General features: G+C 44.0%; 1 protein-coding gene across 2 annotated transcripts; it reads left to right on the top strand.

Moving 5' to 3' along the window:
* wdtc1 (WD and tetratricopeptide repeats 1) lies at positions 1-27882 on the top strand. 2 transcript variants are annotated; one of them, XM_080752117.1, is made up of 16 exons: positions 1-122; positions 2872-2955; positions 3787-3870; positions 6029-6075; positions 7224-7335; positions 10020-10207; positions 10937-11119; positions 14297-14391; positions 14973-15088; positions 15860-15932; positions 16339-16432; positions 17039-17209; positions 17867-18102; positions 21937-22102; positions 23279-23471; positions 25135-27882. In XM_080752117.1, exons 2-16 carry the CDS (start codon positions 2908-2910, stop codon positions 25330-25332), a joined length of 2004 nt encoding a protein of 667 aa, XP_080608243.1. In that variant the 5' UTR covers positions 1-122; positions 2872-2907; the 3' UTR covers positions 25333-27882. The 2 variants fall into 2 exon arrangements, with proteins under 2 accessions (XP_080608243.1, XP_080608242.1); XM_080752116.1 differs by having other exon boundaries at positions 8-122; positions 2821-2955.

The raw sequence follows: 27882 nt of genomic DNA, 5'->3' as shown, positions 1-27882 counted from the left end.
GAGAAGGAATCAGCAGGAGAAGAACCGTGTCAACAAACTGTACCCTCCTGTTTGTGCCACTTCTGTCACCTGCATTCAATGGAAATGTACTGACAGCGACCTGCCAAGCTCAAGGACCGCTGGTGAGTCAGTGTCTCTCTCGGAATCGATCCGACAACCGAGAGTGAACGTATAAAGTGTACCTGGCTGGTTTGATCTGTGTCCAGCTAGCATGCTAACGCTAATGCGCTAGCATAACACAACACCACATAACAGTGGACTGCGCTGTGTTGTGGAGGCCTGACATTACACTACATTACATTACAGTGTACAGCCAGCTAGCTTAGCATGCTAACAAGAGTCCTGGAGGCTGGAGGGTTTGTTTACATGTTGGGTTCGCCTCTCAAAAACCTGTAAAGCTGACGGAGCGGCTCCAGTCAGTCAGACAGCTCTCCTTGCCTGTTTGTATTCATCGTTTATACGAGCTAACATGACTGTCATCTGGGTTGTTTAGTGCCAAAGGCTTTAAGTCTGTAAGACTCTTTATTAGGCTAACGTAAATGTTAGGAATAGGATCATCAGACAACTGCTCGATCGCCTCATATAATCATTCAGGATTGATCGAGAAATCTGCGAATGTCTACAGTGAACTTTAAATGTATGAATTTACAGGATTTTACAGTGCACTCTTCGGACTCAAAATCCTTGAGGGATACTCAATACTCAGCCCCCAGTATTTAGTAGGGCTACTGGGTCAAATATTAATCAACTACATAACAAGTGAAAGTCAAATTTGTTTAAAAAATACAATTAAAAGTACAGGAGCACTTGATTTTAGTATTCAAGAAGTAAGTAAGTGTTCAAAAGTATAAATTACAGAGTACACAATTATTTTATAATTTATAAGTGCATTGCTGTATCAAACAATTTTATTTTATTTTTTGTGAAGATTTTCCAGTAATTCTCAAAAAACACATTAGTGAAAATACCATCTACATTCTTACAATCTCAAGCAGAACTTGGAGATCTGCTATTTTCACTATATTTGAAATAGGTCTTGTAACCCTTGGTGGTTAATTCATTTACTGTATGTACATTCTCCTAAAAATGTAATGGAGTCAAAAGTGCAGTATTTGTCATTTAAAGAAAAGTATTGGAGTGAAAGTATCAAAAAAATAAGTTGTGCTTGCGGATATACTCAAGTAAATGTGCTTTGTTTCTGTCCACTACTGCTCAAGTATAACTTGTGTATTGTAGCCTGGGATTGCTTCCAATTTTCGGGGTTTGATCCGGTCGGGAGCGGAAACCACCTATGTCGTGTTGTAGTCCTCAAAGGACTACAATTTGGCTGGAAAGATCAAACCGGATTCAGTTTTAACCCAAAATAATCCCCCCGCGCTCAAGGACACACTTTTAGAGCCTACCTAATAAACCCCTTGATGCGGCTTAGTTTTGCTTTTGGAAAATTCGTTTGGTATATGCATCTTTTAGTCCGGCTCTAGGTGACTGGCAAGACAACACTAACCTCGCCTACCAGGCTTTCTTGGGGAAAGCCTGGTGTTCGTTCACAACAGGTCGTTTGGTTTCCGCCTAGAGCGCGGAAACCACTAGAAGAAGCGGCGTCGCTTTGATTTGGTTCCCCCCGTTTGTTTCCCCAATCCCTATTAAAATGCTCGAGTAGCCTAGTGTAGTCTTGCCAGTCGCTAAAAGTTGGACTCAAAGATACATATACCAAACAAATTTTTCAAAAGCAAAACTACTCCGAATCAAGGAGTTTATTAGGTAGGCCCTAAAAGTATGTCCTTGAGCGCAGGGGAATGTTTTGGGTTAAAACTGAATCCGGTCCTGGGTTCGATTCCCGCCGGGGGACGCTGTGGGTGCTGGGGGCGTGTTCCCTCCTCCGCGTCATCAGTGCCCACACCCTAGGTGGGGTTGGCAAAAGGGCCTTTCTGTGTGGAGTTTGCATGTTCTCCCCGTGTCTCCTAGGGTAGATACCCTCACAAAAACATGCAGTAATCCTGGTCTCTATAATGCCTCCCCCTGGCCAGCCGGGGCGCCTGATGGAGGGGACTGGAACTGGTTGGAATAACGTGTTCCTTCCACGCGCTACGTCCAACCGGGGAAGCTCCCCCTGTCAGGTGATAAGAAGCGGCCTGCTCACTCCTCATGCACTGAAGGAAGCATGAGCTCAGTTCAGGGCCCTCCCCAGGTTGGCAGAGGGAGAGCAGAGCCCAGGATTACAGCTTAGGCAATTGGCACCGGGTGAAAAAATGGGTTACAAAAATCGTGGGATAAAAATTAAGATTAAAAAAAAAACTGAATTGATCTTTCCGGCAAATTGTAGTCCTTTGAGTACTACAACATGACGTTTTGTGGTTTCCGCTCCAGACCGGTTACAAACCCGAAAAGTGAAGTGATCCCAGACACTAGGCTACTCGAGCCTTTTAATAGGATTTGGGGAAACAAACTGGGGGAACCAAAAAAAAACGACGCCGCTTCTTCTGTATGTGGTTTCCGCCCAGACCGGATCAAGCGGCCCGTTGTAAACGAAGTCCGTTGACTGTGGACTGCCCTGTGCCCTGTGCCTATGCTCGAGTGTGGGCGTGTCTCAAAGTCCGTTGACTGTCCTGTGTCCGTTGACTGTGGGCTGCCCTGTGTCCTGTGCCCTGTGACAAAGTGGGCTGCGGCCTTAAGCCAAATGTAAATATAAGATACCAGGCTTTCCTCTTAAAGGAAAGACTGGTGACGCGAGGTTAAGTGTATTGTTGCATAATAATAATCATTAACTTTGACATGGTCCCTCTCTCTGCTGTGTGTTTTTGTGTTTAACCTTTATTGCAGCTCTTTACGACAGAAGAACAGAATAAATGTCATCTGATCTCTGACCCTCAGCCCCCCCACCCACCCAGACCCTCCCCTCCAGAGGCCATGTCTTCTGTGAACATCACCAGAGACATCCTGCACAGGCAGATCAGGGTGAGTGAGTTTTAAAAACTTGACCAACGACCAAAAAAACTCAAATACCTACCGGCAGAAGTACAACAATGTCCGAACAGAGCAGCAGTGAACTATATTGTGATAAAAGAAGGCTAGAGAATGGAATACAACCACTAGGGCTGTCACAATTATTACATAATCGTCTAATCGTGATTATTTGACATTATCGTGATTATTTTGTCATAATCGTCATAATCGTGAATGTTGAAAAATGTCAGAAATAGTGGAAATAGCAGATCTACAAGCTCACAACGCGTCGCATCGCGAACGGTCAATGCGTTTCAATGAGAGTACACACAGAAAAACCTTTTTCCATGCCCGTAGGTAGCGGCAAAAAAGTAAATAATACTAAATAATAAAAAGAGTGGAGTGTTGATGCGCAGCCAGTGAGTGTGGCTGCATTCATTAACATGGAACGGAAGATAATCACCGTCCGTTCGCTTATGCTTGCACTCCTTGTGGGGTTCAATTGTCAGGCTCTTTTTGACTACGAAGGCTAAAGGACAACAATACACTCTCCTTCCGACACCTGAACCTTTCTTCGTAAAGGGAGGGGATAGAACTTTTTCTCCGAACTGGAAGTTTTTTCTGAAGTTGGAAGAAGCTTGTATTGGCCATAATAACCCAGAGCTGGCCGATATGACTTTAAAAATCACAATTATTTAAAATATTTGCCTCGAGTTACAATTAATTAATTAATAATTAATATATATATTTTTTTTCTTTTATTATAGTGAAAATAGCAAATATGCAAGCATTGATAGATGGTAGGTGTTGAGCTGACAATAAGCTTTGTATTCATGTCACCAGGACAAGAGAGCGCTGGGCTTCCAAAGGTTCTATCATGTGACTGAGCCCTTCATCAAAAGACTGGGGCTGGAAGCTGAGCTTCAGGTGAATGTCTCTTTTTTTTACACAATTGTGTGTGTGCGTGCACAACTGTGTATGGATATGTGTGTTGCATCTGAGTGCAGGGGCGTTGCACTTTCAATATTAAGCTGGGTGCTCGTTTTTGACCCCCCCGCTCCCCCCGCCCCCCCCCCCCCCTCTCGGCCAGCCGCTTAGACAAAATGATAATAATGACCATTGCTATGTTTGGCCACTAGAGGGCACTGAAAACCCACAACGCTAATATGTTCCCCATTTTCAGCAGTTTTGTGACACTTTGGTATCATGCCAATAAAGCTCCTTTGAATTTAATTGAAAACCAATGAAACAGAGCAGCCTGAATTCAAAATGCAGACAGGCCTATACTTGAGTAACTGTAAATGTACAAAAGTTTTATTTAGTATCACTTTAGTTAGTATCACTACAATATAGAAATACTCTGTTACAAATATAAGTCCTGAATTAAAAATGCTGGCATGCTTACTTGAGTAAAAGTCCAAAAGTATTGGTATAACATAAAAAGCCTACAAAAAGGAAAAGCTAGGCTTTAGGCTACATCAATTATATTTAATTCAAATGAGCTTTACTGGCATGATAAAATACTATAATGCCTCATTCACATAGGGAGCAGCAAAGCTAAAGTTTAGCTTGCTTGGTCAATGTTATGTTATCTCAATGGAAACCAGCTTTAAAGCTTCCAAAGCTTTGTTCTGTGTATCTCCTGTATCTTTAAAGCTGGTTTCCATTGAGATAACATTGACCAAGCAAGCAAAACTTTAGCTTTGCTGCTCCCTATGTGAATGAGGCATAACAACAGTTGAGAAGAGGTAGCCTACAAAAAGGAAAGGCATTATCATTATTGTCTTGGTGCAGACGCCTATGTATAGACCACCTACTGTATATTTGTGTATATATATTTTTTTTGGCACTGTGTTGATAAGTAGTTCCTAATGTTTGGATGAATGGACCATTGTAAGTTCTTTGAGTTTGCAATATGCTTAGAAAAGTCACTTAAAATTGCAATCCATTATAGAAACGTTAAGCACTACTATTCTTTGTTGTGTTGTGTTTTTTTTTTTCAAACTGTTCTCGACACTCGGCTGTACACAACAGTCCTTTTTATTTTTCTTACTGTCCTGTAACCTTAACTGGGTGACTTAATTTCCCCTTCCCCTTCTTTGTATATACTTACTGTTTGTTTAGACTTACTGTTTTCTCTTTTATTATATATTTTTTTCTCTCTCATTTTCTTTTCTTTACATATCTACTGCATAGTACTGTGTTCTATTCGTCTGTCATTCAATGTTATATGAGATACTTTAATGGTTTCCTGTTGAAATAAGCTTAGTCTTTTCAGGATCTCCTTTTAGTAGACCTTGTACCAGTGAACTGTACCGTCATGAAACTGTACATTTTCCTATGCAAACTTCTAATAAAGCCTTCAATCAATCAAATAGGCTTTAGGCTACATCAATTATATTTAATTCAAAGGAGCTTTACTGGCATGATAAAATACTATAAGAACAGTTCAGTTGAGATGTTTTTTATTATTATTTTGGAGGTGGGGGTAGAATACTGTAGGCTACAGTAGAGCTACATAGCCTACATCACACAGAGTAGACATACAGCCAGGATGTGGAGGCGGGCTATGACGCTGGGTGACGCCCTGCTAACATTGAAAGGGACAAAGCCGACGTGTGATATCGGCCGAGTGCCAGGAATGCAGTTTGGCCAGTTTGGGACGAACGACTGAGTGCTAGGAATTGTCGGCGAAAAATCAATGGGCTCTCATAACAGTACGCTCAAGCACTCACGCGCCCCCTATGTTCCCGCCCCTGTCTGAGTGTGACTGAAAAGTAAAGGGGAAAGCGAGAGTCACAGAATACTTCCATCTGTGTACCATCTGTGTAATGCCTCATTCACACTACAGATATATAGTTGAACGTTTTGCTTGGTAATTCAATGTAATCTCAATGGAAACCAGCTTTAAAGGCTGGGCATGTCGGCTGTCCTTGGAATCCAGCCTTTAAAGCTGGTTTCCATTGAGATTACATTGAATTACCAAGCAAAACGTTCAACTATATATCTGTAGTGTGAATGAGGCATAAACAAAAACAAAATAAAAAGCTTTTCTCCTAACGGTTTGTATTGACTGTATTGACAGGGTCATACTGGGTGTGTGAATTGCCTGGAATGGAACGAGAAAGGAGAGTGAGTATACAACTGAAACTCAGTTTTAATTTGTTTGTCTTCGCTTAAAGGAGTAGTTCACCCCCAAAAACACTTTTTTCCTATTGATTACTCACAACATGGAAACTCAATAATATTTATTTTAGTTTTTTTGTCGCATTTCTAAGATAATAATTTGATTACAATAGATGTACCCCCATTGATTCCAGATGGGTACCCAAATGCATTTGGGTCTCCATCCGGAATCAATGGGAGTAAATTTACTATACTCACATTTTTGTCTTAGGAATGCAACAAACACAACAAAATATCCATGAATTCAGGTCTCCATCATTAGAGAAAAAGTCATTTTGGGGTGAACAACAGGGCTTAGACTTTAAAATCCAAGTGTTCATTTAACTCGGCAGTGTACAAATTGAACCAAATGGACCCGTATAGAGACTGTAAGAATTGTGTTACTGATCCAGGATCAGGTAACCATGTAATTTAAAGGTAAACACTGTTTTCATCCATTCTTATGTCCCTGCAGCCCTTATTACTGTCCTCGCCTTTACAGTACATAGCAGATAGCACGCAGATAGTTTTAAGTGGTATATGCGTTAACCACTTAAACCCTACAGTATATACTTTGTTGACCAGCATCCCCCCAGGCCAAAGAGTTCAAAAGTTGTAATCCCTATCTGAGTGGGTCACTTAAACCCTCTTATCTATTGTCAGTAAAACTGACCTGAGTTAGAACTGTACTTGGACCGCCCTTTTCCGTCTACACCAAATCTCTTTGCCAAAAACAAGTGAGCTTGCGAATTGACTATTTTTGACTAATGTTCCCACAAGAATAGACATGCTGAGGTTCAAGTGGTTAAAGATATTATTTGATCAAATTGTATTTCTCATTGACATAATGTTTGCTGATTGGATATAAAAGTGATCGAAATGTTTTTGTTTTGAACTGTTCAGAATCCAAATGTGATCCGCTCGGATAGGGATATAACATTTTGAAATCTATTAGCCAAAAATAGCTAATTTACAGGCTCGCATTGCATGGCAACTATTTTGACAGAAGTTGTGCCGCCCGAATAGGGACCCTAGTGTTCATGTGGTTGGTGTAAGGGCTACAACAAAATGTGTCCTGAAATGTATTTAAGCCATTCTTTCTTTCTTGCATTCAGTCTGCTGGCCTCTGGCTCGGATGACCAGCACGCCATCATCTGGGACCCCTTAAAACACAAGAAGCTTACTACTATGCACACCGGCCACGCAGCAAACATCTTCTCTGTCAAGGTAACATGCACACGCCAAATGAGAGCTACAACGGTTGTGTCAGAAAATCTTTCACATTAGAATTACCTTCTTATTAGCTACATGTGTTCCACCTGCATACTGTACAGGACATTCCTTACTCTCCCATTCAATATTTTGCTATTCATTTTTGGCTAGATTAATTTGACTGCCAAGGTCCAAGTTTCCCGAGTTTTTCCCGATGTCTCTGAGTGCCAGGCCCGAGTTTACCGAGTTTATATTAATTAGATTTGATTAAAAACAATCCAAAATCGGATCGCCGATCCAAGGTGCCTAATTGCCCCAAAGATAGTGTTTCCGGTTTGGACCGGAAACGGAACCGGATCTGCATTTCTTTTGGCCGGAACAACACATTTCTCTGTGACCACTTCCTGCCTGCGTTTACTTCCTATGTAAACAACACAGCTCCTTGCTCAGCAACGGTAGCATGAATTAAGATAGGGTCTTTTGTAATCGTGAACGGACCACGGCGTGCACGAAGATCGTGCACAATTTACAAGCACGCGCCCACGTTAACTCATTCCCTGCCAGGCCCGATAGTCCCGAGATTATTCCAATGTCTTTCCCCGCCAGGCCCGATAGTCCCGAGAATTAAAAAAACAAAAAAAAAAAAAATTTTTTTTTTTCAAAAAAATTTTTTTTCAAAAAAATTTTTGGACCCCCAAAAATGGAGTAGGCATGATAGCAATCGCGAAATTGCATGTTTAACCCCCATAGCAACCCCATCTTTCAAGCATGGCAGCCATTTTGGCAGCCATCTTTGTTAAACATAGTGGCTGTTATCTCATGAATGCCTGAACGGATTTCCATTCGGATTTTTTTGTTTGAAAGCTGTGAGCAATGTGAACACACGTGGTGCATTATCTAGGCATGGGTGTGCATGATCCGTGCACACCCAATTACATGGAAGTCTATGGAGACGAATGGCAGGTGGGAGTACGGAGGTATGTTAAAATGGCGGTCAATGTGTTAAAAGGTAAGAAAATCATGGCAGGCACCCCAGAAAGACGATTAAAAATCGAAATGAAAGCACCAATGAGTTGGGTCCGCATCAATATGCCGACGGGCCGGTATGCCGACACTAAAACTAACCCTGACCCTAAACCTAAACCTAACCTCAGTAACAAATGAGTTAAGTACTGTACACGTTACTGAGACAAGCACTTTTTGGGGGGTGGCTTTTTATGCCTTTATTGATAGACTACAGTGAAGAGAGACGGGAAACGGGGAGAGAAAGTTGGGGAATGACATGCAGCAAAGGTCTGTCGGGCTCAGGAATCGAACCCAGGACTCGCTGTCAGGCATCAGAACCTATGTGGTTACACGCCTTTACCGCTTGATTATCAGTGCCCCGCAAAGACACACACTTAACTCATTTGTAGCCGATCCCGCGAATACTCGTGAAATATTAAAAGGTATCTAGAGTGCCGATCCCGCGATGTCACAGGCTATTTACTGTATTTACAGTAAAGCTGGCAATGGCTACGTACCGTCCGTTGAAAAGTGCTGGCACGGGTGGAATCGCTGATTCATCATCATCGCACATCCACGTGCACACAATAGTAATCCCATAACATGGAAGCCAACGGTCTTTCTCATCTTTATCGTCCATTTTCTCCAAAAAACACTTTTGATGCCAAGGATGGCATTGGATTCTCGCTAAAATAGCGAAAGTATAAAGGGATCCATCTTCCACCCCTGTTTACATTTGGACCACAAGTACTTCCGGTTGAATCTCCGTCAGGTAGGAATTCGTTCTGTTAGCTCGATCTACTTCCGGCCTTCAAAATAAGAGACTGGCCACAGACGGAGCAGGCGGCCGGCACACTGGACATTTAATCCTTTCATGTCTGGAGCAGCAAATGAGTTAAGATAACATACCAAAAAAAATAAAATGTTGTTCTGTTATGGAATTCTGTGGTTAGTCTATGGTTGCTCTAAAGGGGTCCATGATTGGTCAATTCATACGTCTGTCACTTTTTTTGTTTTGTTGAGGGTGGTCCTTATTTTGTGTCCGGGTAGCTCAGTCCGTAGAGCTCTCGTCTTTGGACCACAACTAAGGTCATGGGTTCGATCCCGGGCGTCGCCAACTCAGCGTATGAGTAGCACGGCTTGGGGGCGCGGCAAGTCGTGCGGTAAGTACTGGGAGCTGATGGTATGTGTGGCGCTCCACCTCAGCAATCCATCTCCCAGGGGTCTAGCACATTGTCAGACTCAGCGTTATCGGCTGATATACTGACAATAAGCCTCTCCCGAACCTACTTATTATTAGCGAGTTTAAGCTCGCAACGGCAGATGAGAACGGTAATCGGAAATGATCCACGCTTGATTGATAAACCTGCCGTCGCCGCGGCCGCCTCTACTACGGCAGAAGGTCCCTTCCCACGTAGCGCCTACTCCGTCTGCTGCATGTACGCGTCGCCATGGGAACCAAAGCGTTCAGTGAAAGGGGTGGGAACCCGTTGCCGCCAAGGCTTTGCTTAACCATTTTGATCGCTACGGCGATTACGTCATAGCAGCCGTAGTCCACCTGGCGTTGCCGTATTGAAACCCATCTAGCTTAAACTCGCTATTATTTAATCATATGGCTACTGTGAGACTACTTATTCTTTTACATTTAAAAAACCTTCCACTATAATGTTCTTGTCTTCTTTGTGCCCGTGCAGTTCCTGCCTCACTCCGGGGACCGTATCCTGGTGACGGGCGCGGCGGACACCAAGGTCCACGTGCACGACCTGACGGTCAAGGAGACCATCCACATGTTCTCTGACCACACCAACAGGGTCAAGCGCATCGCCACCGCGCCCATGTGGCCCAACACCTTCTGGAGCGCTGCCGAGGACGGCATCATCAGGTCAGAACACAGGAAAAGTCATATAATAGATAGAGATGTGCCGATTGTGATCGTGATAGGCCGATAATGCCTCTTATCGACTTTGATCGGTACCGGGCTACCGGCTTTGCCGATCTACAAGCTAGATCAGCTATTTTCACAATATTTATCTGTGGGACTGAATGTAACCTCAGCTTCAACTCCTACAAGTTGAATTTGATAAAGGACCTCAGCAATCTCCTAATGTTTATACTTAATATACTATGTCAATGTTTTGTCAGAAGAATCATTAAATATATAAATGCTGCTACAGTAACACAATAAATAGAAGAACTTATGGATTTGACGCTGTGATAAATCGGTATCGGCAGATACTGATTCCAGTTGATCGTTGATCGGTATCAGCCCCAAAAATCGCAATCGGAGCATCTCCCTTCATTATTATAACGGGATCAAAATGGTCATTGACCTTCATGGTGAATTCTGGGTGTTGTAGTAAGTAGCCTGGAGCAGGGATTTATGAAGAAAACAACTTTGACCAAAGTAGGTGGAAGCCACGTTGTTAAGCCTGTCTATGGGTTTTATAAATATTTAACCACTGAAGTATTAGCAAGAGCTTGTGATTAAAATTATAACTACATTGGATCCATTGGAACACAAGGGTACATTTGTCCATTCCTTGACAAGCATTCTACCCGTCAAGGACGATAATACACAGATGAACTAAATGTTGTGTGCTGTACCCCACAGGCAGTATGACCTGAGGGAAAGCAGCAAACGGTCGGAGGTGCTGATCGACCTGACGGAGTATTGTGGTCAGCTGGTGGAGGCCAAGTGTCTGGCCGTCAACCCCCAGGACAACAACTACCTGGCAGTGGGGGCCAACGGGCCCTTCGTACGCCTCTACGACATACGCATGATCCACAACCACAGGTTAGTGCTCGCTGCTCGCTCCAGCACAGGCCAGGGTATTTTTTTACAAGAACTAGAGGTCCTGGGTTCGATTCCTGCCAGGGAATCAAAGAATCGTTCTGCGATTCCCGTGGGGGACGCTGGTGTTCTCTCCTCCGCGTCATCAGTGCCCATACCCTAGGTGGGGTTGGCAGAAGGGCCTTTCTGTGTGGAGTTTGCATGTTCTCCTCGTGTCCCCTAGGGTAGGTAGTAGGTACCCTCACAAACATCATGCAGTAATCCTGGTCTCTATACTGCCTCCCCCTGGCCAGCCAGGGCGCCTGATGGAGGGGAAAGGAACTGGTTGTAATAACATGTTCCTTCCACGCGCTACCCCTCCCCCCATGTCAGGTGAAAAGAAGCGGCGTGTTCGCCTCATGCATAGAAGGCAGCATGAGGTCAGTCCGTTGCTCTCCCAGGTTGGCAGAGGGAGTCTAGCGCCCACGATTACATTTGGCAATTGACACTGGGTGAAAAGAATGGGTTACAAAAATCGTGGGAGGGGTGGGAAGATAACATTGGTGTTGGGCAGAAACCTCTCATCTCCATATTACAACCTTTTAATGTTTGTCTTTTGTCGTTTAATGCCCTACTTTGTCACACAAAAGGAGTGAAAATAGCAGATCTACAAGGTCTGTGAATTAGCTATTTTCACTATTTTAAAGTCTTTAAAAATATAAATAAAAAAAGGAACAGGGATCTACCTGACTGCTATAACAAGAGGGAATTGTGTGGAGAGAGACGGTGAAACCAAAACATGTGATTGATTGACGCTTCATTGCGTCATTTAAGCCAGCTCATCTTTTCTCTGTAGCTTCTGTAGCTCAGGCGTCGGGCATCACTTCACTAGCCTCGCAACAGCCAGACTCTCCCAAGGGAGAGTCTGGGAGTTCTCCATAGACAACGCATTACGCAATGACGTAGTTACTCACTTTGACTGACAGGTCCAGTCAGTAGTCATCAGCGCATCAAAACATCGTCGGGAGAACATCAAATACGTCTTTTCCAGACAGAAATTCCAAAGGTGCAAACTGTTGTTCATTTTTAAGTTATGAGATGCCGTTGATTTCAGATAAAACTTTGCTTAATGCAGCTTTTATTTGCGATTTGTGAACTCGCGTCGGACATGGGGTCCGCCATGTTTGTTTACAAAATGCGAGAGCTGTAGCAGCCGCTCGACCAATCAGGAGCGGTGTGAGGCGGGTTCGCTCGAAATGCAGCCTTTTGATTGGAAATTAGAAACCAAAGTTCTAATAAAGAGGCTCGATGGGAGGGACACCAGACCGAGAAAGGAAGCACATTGGTGATGGCGTAGCTCGGGATGGCTTGCGAGGCTATCACTTCACTGGCTTCCACTGAAAATGGTAGCCTGTTGCTTTGTTGCCGCTAGTGTGAACGTTGCTTCATCAAGATAAAACACTCAAGATCATTTTTTAACGTGGTTATTAATTCCTATTAATGAATGGTGTAATTATTGTGGATGCCCTTAGCAGCAACCAGGGGTGTTGTTGGCTGGATTATTCATGAAGCTTTCCCGGAAGAGAAAGATCCCATGATTGGCCGCTAGTTGCGCTGTTTTCCCCCTGCAAGGTACCAAAAAGATTTGTTCTCCACGTGACCCCATTCAATTTCCTCTTTGATTTTCTAACCTTAATAAACATCGTCATAAATACTTCATGGTTCCTGTCGCTAGTGGAAAAACTGCCTTTCAATTACCATGATATGCGTTTTGTGCAAATATGGTCCCATTTATGTTAAAATTGATAATAAAAGTTGCGGGGGGTGTGGCCAACAAAACTGATACCAGCCGGCTGTGTTCTTCTTCGTGTGCTGTATTTTGAGAGGCTCCGACCACATTATCCCATGTATCCCTGCGGTTGCATGTGACCGTTGGCAGCCAATAGCATTCCTTATGATTCCTGGGGTACCATTCAAACAATGATGGCGACACCCATTCAAGGGACAAAACAGCGCCATTTTTGCCGCATAGAAACCAATGGCTTCGCACCGTCCATATCTTTTTTACAGTCTATGGCAGCAACTGGAAAAAGCTATTAAGCTCACTAATGTACCAGTGTTCTTTTTGAGACGGTGTTTACTGTGCAACGCCATTGGACACATTCTAACACACCTACTGAGACAGTGTTTACTGTGTAATGCCATTGGACACATTCTAACACACCTACTGAGACTGTTTACTGTGTATTTCCAGTGGACACATTCTAACACACCTACTGTAACTGTATGAGGCAAAGCCAGAAAAAGTGAACTGAACACTTTTTGCACTTTATTCTGTCTTGAAAAGGACCAAGGACTGGCACACCTCACTCTCTAGGGCCACAAGTCTTGCAGGACTGTTTGATGAAAGTGTCCCTTTGTTGTTCAGGTTTTTCAGCTTTTGTTTGCTCTACACTAAATGTCTTCACTGAAAATTGCAGAACCACAAGCTCATGACGCATCGAAGCCTAATGCCAACTGTTTGCCTCAGAATATGGACCCTTTAGTTTTCTAAAGATATTTTTTGATAGTACAGTGGAGACTGACAGGAAACAGGGAAAGTGTCAGGTAGTGACTAGTGACAAACAGCAAAGGTCCGCAAGGGTTTGGACTCGAACTCGGTACTCGCTGTCAGGCGACATTAGTATCTATACATGCCTTGACCATTTGGCCATCCCGCGCCCCACAAAAAGGGACACAAAGGGACTCATTATGATGCTTTTAACCTGACAAAGTCTTGTTCAGAACATTGCCATGGAGTTTCCTAAAGCAGGCGTTGCCAAACACCTATGAATATCTTTTTCATCCGAGGCACCCCTGCATTATATTCATAGTTTTCACTCCCAGCACCTTATATTTATGGCAAATTTTAGTTCTTATGTTGTGAGGAAAAGGTTGAGATAATAGCCATTTTGGTTAGAAGTGACTAAAAAATAACTTTGTACTTCAAGTTTAAAATGATACTAAATATCTTTTTTAAGTGTCCAAATAAATTCCAAATATTATCAAATTATCTCGCGGCACCTCTGGGCTGCCGTCACGGCACCCCAGGGTGCCCCGGCACCACACGTTGAAAACCCCTGTCCTAAAGTATTCTGTCATTGTGTGACCGCTATACAGGCACGGTTGAACGGGACATGTTTTTCCTTCCTTCTCATGCAGGAAGTCCATGAGTCCGGGCACTTCAGCGGCGGTGCACACGTTCTGTGATAGGCAGAAGCCCATCCCAGACGGAGCTGGACAGTACTATGTTGCAGGTATGTATTAACATTCCTGTGTCGCCTTGTAATAATGTGTCTCACTGCAGTGGATCTCAAAGTGAATTTCCGGGACTCTCTGGGGGTCTAAATGGACCCTAACAAGTGTGTAACTTTTGACAGCGTACAAATGGAACCCTAAAGGGTTCCTTTGATTCCATTTGTATGCTGTCAAAGTTAAGGGGAGACCTTCAAATCTCAAAGTTTGAGAACCAGTGTGGTGAAATGTGTGGATATGCATTGGGAAGTGACTCATCGTATGCCAAAAATAAGCTGAGCTACATGCTCGCAACATGACGTATTGTGAGCTTTTAGATCTGCTATGGGGTATACTGTAAATGAGGCATTATTACAACCATCTTCTTTTCGATTATTCTAGCGTTTATTTTCAATGAATTAAATAGTTGAGAAGCGCTTTTTTTGTCATTTTAAAGATGTATATCTATGAATCAACGTGCAATGATTTCATTACAATCTATTGTTTTATCATTTATTACGTTGATTAGTTTGATTAACTGTTCCCCCGGTCATTGTGATGTCATAGTCCTATCCGCTATGGTTCTGTCCCCCCTGTCCCCTAGGCCACCTCCCTGTGAAACTCCCAGACTACAACAACCGCCTCAGGGTCCTGGTGGCGACCTACGTGACCTTCAGCCCCGATGGCACGGAGCTGCTTGTTAACATGGGTGGAGAACAGGTACAATCACAATCCCTTTTATTGTCATTGTCAACTAAATTATGTGTCATTTCATAAAAATGTAAAAAGTGATATCCATATTATACAGTACTATCATATCACGTTTAAGTTCATACAGTAGTGTCAAGTCCATGTCGTTGCTGTCGGGCCGAAACCTCTTATCTCCATATTTAAACTTTTGTTTTTGGTGTGTTTTTTCAAGAATGAAACGCAAAAGCACTAAAGTAGCAGATCTACACACTCTAAAGCCCTTTGCACACAAGACAGTTGCGTTTTTTTCGTTTGCGGCATGAATAAAACGCATTGGATTTGGTGTGCAAGGCTGTGCGGAATCGGAGCTGCGGATCCAAAAAGGAGTCATAAAAGGAGTGATGAGTTTTTTACCGCATGCGACAAGACGCACGAATCGAACTGGGTTCGATCGAGAAAAAGACGCACGGCCGCAGCCACTCGTCGCACGGCCAATTCGGATCCGGTGTGCATGAGGTCGTAGAGAATCATTGTTTTCTTTTTAAAAAGTGAAATTGTCCGTTTTATCCGTGCGGTTAAACGCGCCTGTGTGCAAAGGGCTTTAACGCGGCGCGAAGCTACGTGTTTTGAGCTTGTAGATCTGCTACTTTTTGAAAAGTAACAGTTTTGGACAACCCGACTATTTGTAGTCCATCAAGGTAGACACAAAATTCATCACAGCGACTTTTAGAACCTAGTACTTTTTACATTGTGGTACTGCTACTTAATCTGTATACTTCTTCCACCACTGTCTGTCTCTAGGTGTACCTTTTCGACTTGACTTTCAAACAGAAGCCGTACACCTTCTTGCTTCCAAAGAAATGCCAATCGTCAGGTACTGTGTCCCATGATCCATCCCTTTGAAGTAAACATTCGTAACACCTGATTCTGTACAGATGATTTCTCACACGCAAAAAGAAAAAAAATGAAAGAATATTGTGGTTGACTAAATCAAAATCAACAGTGGTTCTCAAACATTTTCATGTCAAGGATTGCATTAGGTTGCAAATCCCCATTTTGTTCCAAGGACCGCTTCAAGAGAAGCTTAGATTAGATTTAGTACAGAACTCTACAACAGGGTATACTTACTATAGGAGGGGAGATAACAGTGGGGAGAGAGCGAAACCTATTATAAAAATGTGTTTGTTTCTTTCATTGTGCTCTTGGAGGAAATGGTGATTGACAACCTCTTTGTCATTTCTTTTTAACATATGACTTGTGGAACTTTGCTTTCCCATCAGATGTGCAGAATGGAAAGACAACCAACGGAGTGTCAAATGGAATCCACCTACCAGCCAGCCATCTGAGACTAGCTGAAAGCAAGCTCTGCTCTGGGTACCAGCTCTTCTCCTTAATTACTGCTTTACAACCACATAGAGATGGGACGATATGAACATTTCATATCACGATTATTGTGAGAAAAGAAATCACGATTTACAATATTATCGCGATAATCAAAATCCATTATCCTGGGGTGGAACATTTGCCAAAAAATAGCAGATCTACAAGCTCACAACACGTCGCGTTGCGAGCTTGTAGATCAGCAATTTTCTGTGCAAAGACATTTGATAGAGAGTGAAAAAAGGACTGTATCAAGTACGTATATTATAATATGTTTTACCAATAGGGGTTTAAGTGGTACCGGATATGCAGCCCGGCAAATAAAAAGTGAATTGATCCCAGTGCATGACAAAGCACGATATCACGATAAATTAAATATCCACGATACGATTATCATGAGTGTTTTTTATCACGATAAACGATAATATCGCTTATCGTCCCATACCTACAACCACATAATGACTGATGACTGAACATAACCTCTTCTCTTCTCTTCTCTTCTCTTCTCTTCTCTTCTCTTCTCTTCTCTTCTCTTCTCTTCTCTTCTCTTCTCTTCTCTTCTCTTCTCTTCTCTTCTCTTCTCTTCTCTTCCTCCTGTAGTTCTAGTGAGCTCCCTCCTCACTTGGAGAAGATCAAGCAGCAGGCTAACGATGCGTTTGCGAGGCAGCAGTGGACGCAGGCCATCCAGCTCTATAGTCTGGGTATTCACCAGGCCAGCCGTAACGCCATGCTGTACGGGAACCGAGCTGCTGCCTACATGAAGCGCAAGTGGTAGGCCTAGTCTCATTAATATCTACACTGTACGCAACAAAGGTTTTTAAATTCATAACACTTTATTGAGCTATGCAGTGTTTGTTCAGTAGCATAGGCTAGAAATTGCAAATACATTAGAGCTGATAAATGGGTTTCCTTTCCTGATTGGATGAAACTTGCAAACCGCATTTATTAATCGTCAGGTTGCAAGTTACTATGAAAAGCTCCACCGGCTGTCCGTCACGTCACACTTTTGGCCCTACTCTTATTTCCGGCACCGTTGGCCCTATCGATGCCAAAAATTGCATACACACTCCTTGACTGGCAAACCACAACCTCCGCCCCTGATTTCTCACATGGCCCTCTTCTAGCGCCACCATCAGGCCGATTTTTGCAAAACAAATTTTCACGCAAAGCAGTACACAGTATCTCTAAAGTCATGTCATCAACATGGATCTGTCCCATTTCCCATATTCCCTCCTGATTGGCTACGATTGCCTTCTAAAGTTTGTGTATGCGTCGTGACGGTCGCTTATCTCCCGATTAGGGAGTCTTACTGGTTACTGTCAAAATAGAGGTTTAACATCACCTTTTGATACCGGGCATTCCAAGGCGTTCAAGTGTAAGTGTGCTTGTGTACATGATGCATGTACGATGTGTGTGCGCGCTTCACAGGGACGGCGACCATTACGACGCCCTCAGGGACTGCCTGAAGGCCTTGACTCTCAACCCCGCTCACCTGAAGGCCCACTTCAGGCTGGCCCGCTGCCTGTTTGAGCTGAAGTACGTGGCCGAGGCCCTGGAGTGTCTGGACGACTTCAAGGGCAAGTTCCCGGAGCAGGCCCACAGCAGCGCCTGCGACGCCCTGGATAAAGACATCAAGGCCGCCCTCTTCTCCAAGACAGATTCAGGTGGGACGGTGCACTACACTTATCAAACTAACAATATAACATAACGGCCTATATACGTGACCTGTGCCACACTATAGCCTTTTATGTCATTTTCACATCATCTAAACAAGGGGTCTTCAACAGGGGGTCCGGGACCCCTTAGGGGTCCTCAGAGTTACTACAGGGGGTCCTCCAAATCTTTGTGTGATAGAAACGTTTTTCTCGTTTTTTTATACTCATTGAGTGCCAATCGCGAACTAGTTCGGCTTTATTATCGTATCGCAGAGTGCCGATCCCGAACAAGTTCGGCTTTAAAAAAAAAAAAAAAAAAATGAAAAAATTTTTTTTGAATTTTTTTTTTTTTTTTTTGGACCCCATCAAATCTGGTGAACATGATTTCAATCGCGATTTTGCATGTTCCACCCCCATACAACCCCATCTAACATACAGGGCAGCCATGTTTGTTTACATAACATGTAAAACATAATGGCGATTATCTCAAGAATGCCTGAACGGATTTCCAATCGGATTTTTTTGTTTGAAAGCTGTGAACAAACTGCACAAATCCACTCCAATGCAATCCAGGATTGCATTGGATTTTTTAGAGCTCATTCTTCTCTGTTTTTTTCCCATGCATGAGGTGTGCAAGGTTTAATCATGGCTAAGTTGACGAAAATAAGGCTTCTAAAATGCTTGGTAGCCAATAGCTAACTTCAAGCTAACTTCATCCTCTTCCTGTACATGCACAAAGGAAAGTGTTCAGGCAAGTCATGGCTGCAGGGCTTCTGCATATACCAGCATATCTCTATGGGATTTTCTATGGCCACTGGGCGCCCTCTAGTGGTGAAAGGGGTGGCACTAAATGAGTTAACCACTTGAACCTTAGCATGCATATTCGGAGTACTTTAGCCAAAAATAGCAGATCTACAAGCTCACAACGCCTCGCGCTGCGAGGCGTTGTGAGCTTTTAGATCAGCTATTTTTAGTAAAGAGGTTTGGTGTAGAGGGGGAAAAAGGGCAGACTATAAGTACAGAGTGAAATGTCAAGTTTATTAAATATTGACGGTTCAAGTGGTTAAATATATGAAAACACAAATTGACATGAATTCAACATACACTGATGATTGTGCTGTCAAACGATGAAACTACAGTATTTTCTGGACTATAAGGCGCACCTGACTATAAGGCGCACTGTCAATGAATGGTCTATTTTCAAACTGTTTTCATATATAAGGCGCACCTGACTATAAGGCGCACATAATAGATGCTACCGTTGCGTTATGCATCCAACAGATGGAGCTGTGCTAAAGGGAATGTCAATGTCAATGAATGATCCATATATAAGGCGCACTGGACTATAAGGCGCACTGTAGTTTTTTGAGAAAATTAAAGGCTTTTAAGTGCGCCTTATAGTCCGGAAACTACGGTATATGGAATCTATGAAAAGGTTGTGGGGGTCCCTGCTTCATCTCTTTCTCAACTAAGGGGTCCTTGGCCTGAAAACGTTGAAGACCCCTGATGTAAACTAAGCAATTTGGGTGCAGCGGTGGCCCAAAAGTCAGAGGAGAGTGCTACCCTTAAGCAAGGCACTGAACTTGAACCCCATCTGTGCCGTTGGAGCTGCTCAGAGTCCAACAGTATAAGACTGTGGTTGTACTGGGCTGTTCCCCGCTTTGAATGTGACTGTGTGTGTCTGTGTGATTGTCAAGCAGGGCACTGCTGAATACGAGCATTTGTGCTCAGCTAACCTCCCCTGGATAAATAAAGGGTAAAAATTAAAATGAGTTAATTTCATTAAGCGTGCCGCGAAGCTTGGCCAATTTGACCCTGGAAGTACAACAAACAGTGGTTTGAGCTTAGCTCCTTCCAGGAGCACCGCTCAACAATGGATCACTTCAGTCACTCTGGCAATTACATGACACACGTATCCTAAAGAAATATGGTCACTCTAATCACTGCCACAGTTGAAACTGATATCTACAGTATGTACACACTCACATAATACAGTATACTGTACATACTGTGTGTGTAGATCAGCATAGTCTGCTCCAATGACATGTTTATACATGTCTCCTATCAATGTCAATACTGCAGCTGTGGCTCAGTAAACTGGAGCTCATGAACATGTCGCTCACATTGATCTTGATGATATAATGCACGTTTAAAGAAAAGTTACACAAGTCAAGTAAATCTCGGATCTATTCTTTTTATTTACATTGACTATAGTCACAGGAATGTGAATGAGAAACTTCATGTGAATTTGATCAAATAGCAGTAGACCTTAAAACCCATTATGCTTAGTTTGACCGGGATCCCCCAAGGCTCTATACTAGGAGCGCTAGAATATCCATCTACAGATTCTACACCAAATCTCTTTACCCGGAAAAGGCGATCTTCAAGTAGCCGAATGTTCACCCCCCGAATAGGGACGATAGGTGCATTTCCTGGCCCCCAAACTGTGGAATAAACTCCCTGTCGCACTTAGAACTACAGACTCACTCCCTAGCTTCCACCGTGGACTGAAGACTCACCTCTTCAGACTCCGCCTAAACCCATAGCACTACTGTAACACCCCCCCTTCCCTCAATGACCATACATGAAGCTAGATAGCATTTTTAGGTTTTAGAAAAGTTTTTTTACTGATTAGGTGCGTGGTCTACCTACTGTATGTTATTGTTCTTTCTAGATTGATATTCCTATGCATTTGTTATATTGTTGTTGATGTACTGACATATTATCTTGCTTATTATATTGATGTATTACCTGCTTATTGTAAGTCGCTTTGGATTAAAAGCGTCTGCTAAATGCCTAAATTGTAAATTGTATGGTAGTGGCTCAGGTTGTGCAGCAGCTGCTTGGGAATCGTAGGGTTCCTGTTTTGAACCCCAGCTTCCCCTGGGTTAGTGTCGTTGGTGTCCTTGAGCAAGACACTGAACCCCTTAATGCTCCTGATGACCAGGTTGGTTGGTTGCCTTGGATGGTTTCTAGGGCTGGGCGATATGGTGATGATTATCATTGAGACGATACAACGTCTCCACGATATGCCTTTTCAGAGGTATCGTATATATCGTGATTCAATTGAGAGAGCCTTGTAAAAAATCCTATTTAATCGTTAATACAGAGTTCATTGCAGAATTCAATTTAAACCTGCATTTTGGTCTAAATCAGTAGTTCTCAAACTTTAAAAATGTCAAGGTCTCCACTTAACTCTGACAGTATACAATTTGTATACTGTCAGAGTTACATAATTGTAAAGTTCAAAACCTCCCAAAAGGAACCCAGAGAGTCTAGTTTTTGGAGCGGTGAAAGCGCTCCCAATGAACAGGTATATCCGTGGGTATGTGGCTGGCTGGCTGGCTGGCTGGCTGGCCCTGTCCGTAGCCTGGGCAATACCTTGAGTGGCCACACACAACACACTAGTTAAAGGAGGGGCGCTGTTTTGTGCAGGCCAGGCACACTCACCACTCACTCACAGGCACAGTTTACACTCACTCACTCACTCACATAGGGTACAGCTGCTCAAATTCACCGCTCCACTTCGAACCGAGGTTTGATTTTGTCAAGTAACTTGAAAAATAACCATAAAAAACAATGTGAAAAGGAATCGAGATAAAATCGTGTATCGTGATACAGCTTGGGAAAATATTGTGATATTGTATTTTTCCATATCGCCCACCCCTAATGGTTTCCTCCACCAAGTGTGTGTGAATGTACAGAATGTACTGTATGTGTGATTGGGTGAATGTAATGCACATTGTAAAGTGCTTTGGATAAAAGCTGTACCATTTGACATATACTGTACGCAAACTAACCTTTTGCACTGAATGCTGCTTTGTGCCTCCGTGTCCCCAGCAGATGAGAAGAAGTCGGGCGGTTCGGTGCATTTCCACTCCTTCAGCAGGAAGGAGTCGACCCCCGAGGACGAGATCGTGTTGAGGGAGCGTAGCTTCGACTACAAGCACCGTTACTGCGGTCACTGTAACACCACCACAGACATCAAAGAGGCCAACTTCTTTGGAAGGTCAGTGGTCAGGAACACTGTGGCCCCTAACTCAGGGGTCTTCAACGTTTTCAGGCCAAGGACCCCTTAGCTGAGAGGGGGATGAAGCAGGGACCCCCTCTACACATTGTATAAATGTGTGATGGAGATTCTCATCGATTTCATAGATAGATTCATAGACTTGTTTGACACTTGTCAATACTTAGTAAACTTGACCTTTCACTCTGTACTCGGTCTGCTCTTTTTTTTTTACCTCTACACCAAACGTATTTGCCAGAAATAGCTGATCTACAAGCTCTCAACGCCTCGCAGCGCGAGGCGTTGAGAGCTTGTAGATCTGCTATTTTTGGCTAAAGTTCTCCTCTGAGTATATGCGATGCGAGGGTTCAAGTTGTTCATTTAAAATAATTATCCTATCAAACAAGGATTTGGCGGCCCCCCTGTAGTCACTCTGAGGACCCCTTGGGGTCCCGGACCCCCTGTTGAAGACCCCTGTCCTAACTCCTAACTAACAAAATGCTTGCTAACCCTTTTCAGTAACCCTGCATTTTAGCTCCAGTGTTTATCATGCACATAGTTGTAAAGTCCACTGAAAAGAATTGAACACACACAACCAATAGTGAAAAGAATCGGCACCATAACATTATTAATATCCCGTTGGAGGCTCTAGGCGAGTCTGGCCCGGGTGCCAATCGTGGCATCGAGGCAGATTGTAGATTGTAGGGCATGGTGGCTTCCTTCCTAAAGTGAGTTTGGACACACCTGCTGTAGGCCAAACTGACTCGTATTCAGAACCTAATCTAAAGCGCTTTCTTGTAACGTCACCTTTACTATGTGTATCAAAAAGGCGACTGGGTTAAGGCAGCGGAAGCTTGTGATTGGCTGCGCGGAGGTGCCGAAAGTCGGGGAGACAGGGATACACCTAAACCTAACCTTAACCCTAACCTCAGTAAAACTAATGCTGGTGAATGCTAACCTGTCGACACTGGTGAATGCTAACCTGCTGACGCTGGTGAATGCTAACCTGGTGAATGCTAACCTGGTCGGACCACCTTAACCGAGGTGCTTTTTTGATACACTCGGACCGAAAGACCTGCAAAAAACACTCTCCCACATGAGACAAGTAGCACAGTACATTAGATCCATGCAGAGCTGTGTCCTGTGGGTCCTGTGGTGTAATTAGACTTCTCTCCACAGTAAAGGCCAGTACATAGTCAGCGGCTCGGACGACGGCTCTTTCTTCATCTGGGAGAAGGAGACCACCAACCTGGTGAGGATCCTCCAGGGCGATGAGTCCATAGTCAACTGTCTGCAGCCCCATCCCAGCTACTGCTTCCTGGCCACCAGCGGCATCGACCCTGTAGTGCGGTTATGGAGCCCCAGACCAGAGGTAAGCGGGCTCGTAAGTAAAGCGCCTTTCAGGCGGTTAGCGGTTGACGCAGGCGTTCTCGCTCGGAGCAGTGGGGATCGCGCCGCGGTGGAGACTCCGCGAGTAAACGCTGGGCGATATTTACAAAGATGACCTCAATCCACCTCTTGCCGCACGCGAGCATTTCACGGGACCGTGTCCGCTCGCCTCTCCACCACTCAACTTCTCCGCGCTTCCCAAATAATCGCCCACCTCTCATTGAAAATGAATTACTAGGGCGCGTCAACCGCCTCCCGTCTGAAAAGTGCTTTAGTCTTGCCGAGCCATGAGGCCCATAGGGCAGGAGCCTATCTCCTTTTCCTGTTGCGTGAGGCAGCTTGATGTACAAGTACATTCTAGGGACTAACCCCGCTATCCAACCCTTGATGCTGAGTGCCGAGCAGGGAGGCACTGAGTCTTTGGTATGACCCAGCCAGGGGATCGAACCCCAAACTCCCAGTCTCAGGCCTGACACTCTAAATTTTTTGAAATGGTGCTTATTTGTTCATAATATATTTTCTCTAATTTTGGTTCTTGGGTAGATACCAAATGTATCTTTTGGGTCTCGAGCTGAAAAGGTTTGGGGACCCCTGGCTTTTAGGTTATACGACCACGTGTCCATTTCCCTGCTGTCTGGTAGGGATGGGACGATATAAAAATGTCATATCATGATTATTTTGACCAAAGAAAACGATATTGTGCTAATCAAGATATCCCCAACATCCATTATCCTGGGGCGAAACATTTGCCAAAAAATAGCAGATCTACAAGCTCACAACGTGTCGCAATGGGACACGTTGTGAGCTTGTAGATCGGCTATTTTTTGTCAAAGAGATTTGGTAGAGAGTGGGGAAAAAAGACGTATATCAAGTCAAGTACGTATAATCGTATATTATAAGTATGTTTTACGAATAGAGGATTTAAATGATACTGGATATGCAGCTCGGCAAATAAAAGGTGAATTGATCCCAGTGTATGACGGAGGACGATATCACGATAAATAGGCCTAGAATTATTGAATGCTTTAACAAGTGGAAAATAGCAGATATACAAGCTCACAGCGCGGCGCTGCGAGCTTGTAGATCTGCTATTTTTGAAAAAGTCGTGAAAATGTGTGCAAATCTTTGAATATATTTATTTTCAAAGCGAACGTTTGTAACTCAAATGTTGCTTCTGGGTGGTCCCTGGAACTAAATATTTTGAGACGGGGGTCCGTGGCCAAATAAATCATTTTGGGGGTCCTTCACATGAAAAGGTTTGAGATCCACTGACATAGTAGTCTCTCAAGAACAGACTAACTGAGCTCCAGTTAAGTGAAAAGGACCTTTTCTTTGACGATGGCTGGCCAGATTGCTGACATAGAAACACAGGTATTTCAAAAAACCTTAGAAGGATTCAAAAGACACTTATAGAATCGGATCAAAATTCTAATTTTCACGATTTTTCAAAAATAGCAGATCTACAAGCTCGCAGCGCTGTGAGCTTGCATATCTGCTATTTTTCAATTGTTAAAGCATAAAATAATCATACACAATAATGTGTACCCGTTCTAAATGGGTTAAAAAAAAGAGTGTTTTTTTTCTCATGATAAACGATAATATGGCTAAATCGTCCCGTCCCGGCCGTCTGGTCCCCCTGTGTGCAGGCGGAGAGCGAGAACGGCCGCGTGGTGGAGGACATGGAGGGCGCCGCCCAGGCCAACCAGCGCCGCATGAACGCCGACCCCCTGGAGGTGATGCTGCTCAACATGGGCTACCGCATCACGGGCCTGCGGGGCGTGGGGCCCGAGGGCTCCGACGACGAGGACAGCTCCGAGGGCCAGGTGCAGTGTCGGCCCAGCTAATAAACCCCCCCCCCCCCCTCTGACGTTCTGTTAGAATGGAGGTAGGAAGCTAAAAGCACTCTCCCCGGCTCCCCACCGCCCCACTCACCACCCCACCCACGTTAAGTGTGTGTCGTGTGCATGCGTGCGCATAGAGGGGGTGGGAAAAAAGCACCATAGATATTATTTTTTTCCCCCCCAATGTTAAATCCTCCCTCTCCATCGAAACGAAAGCAACAGCGATTGAGTGAATGTCACGTCACACAACATCTCTGCACTATGCACCATCCTCCCACCCCCACAACATCCTAAAAAAATGACTTTGGGGTAGAGGACACCATGTGTGGGGAGTGGGGGTAAGGTGGGGCTTACAGGAGACGACCCTTTCAGCCCCCCCCCCACCGCCCCCACCTATCCCCTTGGAACACAACCGACAGCAGCGCCTCCTCCACCTCCCATGGGTGGGGTAACACCTCCGTCGGAGAGGAGAGCAGCCTCCACCGCATCACTCCTACGTCCCCTTCCTCAGGTTTGTGTCGGTGAGGAAAAAAAACACCAAGATTTGAAAGCCCCTCCCCCCCTCGCAGCTGGGAGACCTATTTTTTTGTCCAGGTCGGAGCGTGGTGGCCTCACCCGCAGTCACCGGGAATGTCCTCTGCATGCGGGGTGGGGGTGTTCTCGGCCTCATGGGGGCCAGAAGATGGTGCTGTGCCCGCTCTGCAGCCCGGAGGGCGTGGAATTTGCAGCGCCCCGGCCATCTTCACCCCCCACCCCAAGGTTGCACGCAGAAGTCTTTTGATTTCTGAGTTACACATGATTCTGTTTTCAGTTCGTGGAACGTTGATCAGAGGATGAAGGAAAGAAAAGATCACTCTTAAAGTCTTGGAAAAAAAAAGAAAATGCAAATGTTTTGTGTGTTAAGATCACTGCACTTGTCTGACAAAACGTGTGGTTTCTCTTTGTCCAAAAGTGTGAATTTTCTGAGATTTCAAGTGGCCAAGGATTAGTGTTGCGTTTATTTTCACTGTTTTGTCCAAACATAATTTTTGGCGTTCTATATACTTCTCTTAGTGAAGAGGCTTGGGTCATGTTTACTAAGGTGTTCTAAACTAAATGTAAAGGTGGTCAGAGGGAGGTTTGTACTGTCGCATGTCGTGGACTCCTTGTCAGCTGCATTTCCCTGTCAACTTGCAGAGTCTTCTGGGAAGGAGTCGTTTTTTTGGATAAAGTTAGGGGTGGGCGATATGGAAAAATATCATATCACGATTCATTTTCAAGCAGTGTCACGATACACAATCTTATCACGTTTTTTTTTTTCATGTCGGTTTTCATGGTTATTTTTCGACCACCTACAATGTAACGAAAACTAAAAGGAAAAATAGTAACAAAATACCAGTTCAAGCAGGTTTTAATGAATTCGGCAATTAATCTCTGTATTAACAATTCAAAAGGGATTTTGATATGGCTCCCTCAGTGTATCACGATCTACAGTATATGATATCTCTGAAAAGGCATATCGTGGAGACATTGTATTTTCTCAACGATATTTATCACCATATCGCGCACCCCTAGATAAAGTACAGTACTATCGTTTGTAAAATGTCCTTAATGGAAGTCTATGTGGAGTGTGTGTTGGGGCACATACAGTACAGTAAAATGGCTCGTTTCAACCACAAGAATTAAAGTTTACCCTGCTGTGAAACGCATTTCAAGGGTTCTGGAGAATACAAGAGCGGTCGGCACCAATACCTACTCGCCCGAGTCAAATTCTGGTGACCACGGAACGGTCGGAAACCCGGTAATAAAGCTTATGTTGTGTAGAAGCAGCCTCAAGTCTTCTAGGATGGATTCAAATGGAGTAGCTACTATAATATGACAAATAACAATGTGATCATACTGTACATAGCATAGGCTCAATAAACGTCACTGAAGCAAATAACCCACACAAAGTAAACAACATTCTATCTATAGGAAGGAATATACTTTTATTTCTCTCTCTCTCTCTGAACGCTCTGTGGCCAGAAATACCTGGTGCCGAGTAGGTATTGGTGCCGACCGGACCCGTGCCCGTTTACCTTTCTGGATGTTTGTTCCATGACGCTGCGGGCTCATGTTTCACACGAGTTTCTCACAACCATAATTTGGGCCCTGGGCTCAGGACGTACAGTAGTGCTAATTAACCCTTGTGGGAACCCACAAAACTCGGAACGTATATATATTTTTTTTAAATAGCACGAATGGCCGATGTACAACTAGCACAACGCGTCCCGTTGCAAATGCATTGTTAGCTTGTAGGTCGGCTATTTTTGCTTTTGTTTTCCATGAGTTTATTTGTATTTCTATGATGATGTACCTCCCTCTTTAGCAGTGGTCCTGGTTAAAACCATCGCATAACTTTCACAAGCTTCTGTAAGGTTTCAGGTTCTGGGTTAACCATTCGTCGTTGTCGGGTGAAAACCCTGTATGTCCAAAACCGTTCATTTTCCATTTATCATTTTAAAAAATGATTTAAACTAGTGAAAACAGCCGATCTACGAGCACACAACGCCTCGCACTGTGAGGCGTTGTGTG

The sequence above is a fragment of the Nannobrachium achirus genome (genome assembly GCF_963921795.1).
Source record: "Nannobrachium achirus genome assembly, chromosome: 2".
In the NCBI taxonomy this organism is placed as follows: Eukaryota; Metazoa; Chordata; class Actinopteri; order Myctophiformes; family Myctophidae; genus Nannobrachium; species Nannobrachium achirus.
The sequence above is the reverse complement of the archived record's forward strand: the minus strand, read 5'-3'. Positions and strand labels throughout refer to the sequence as shown.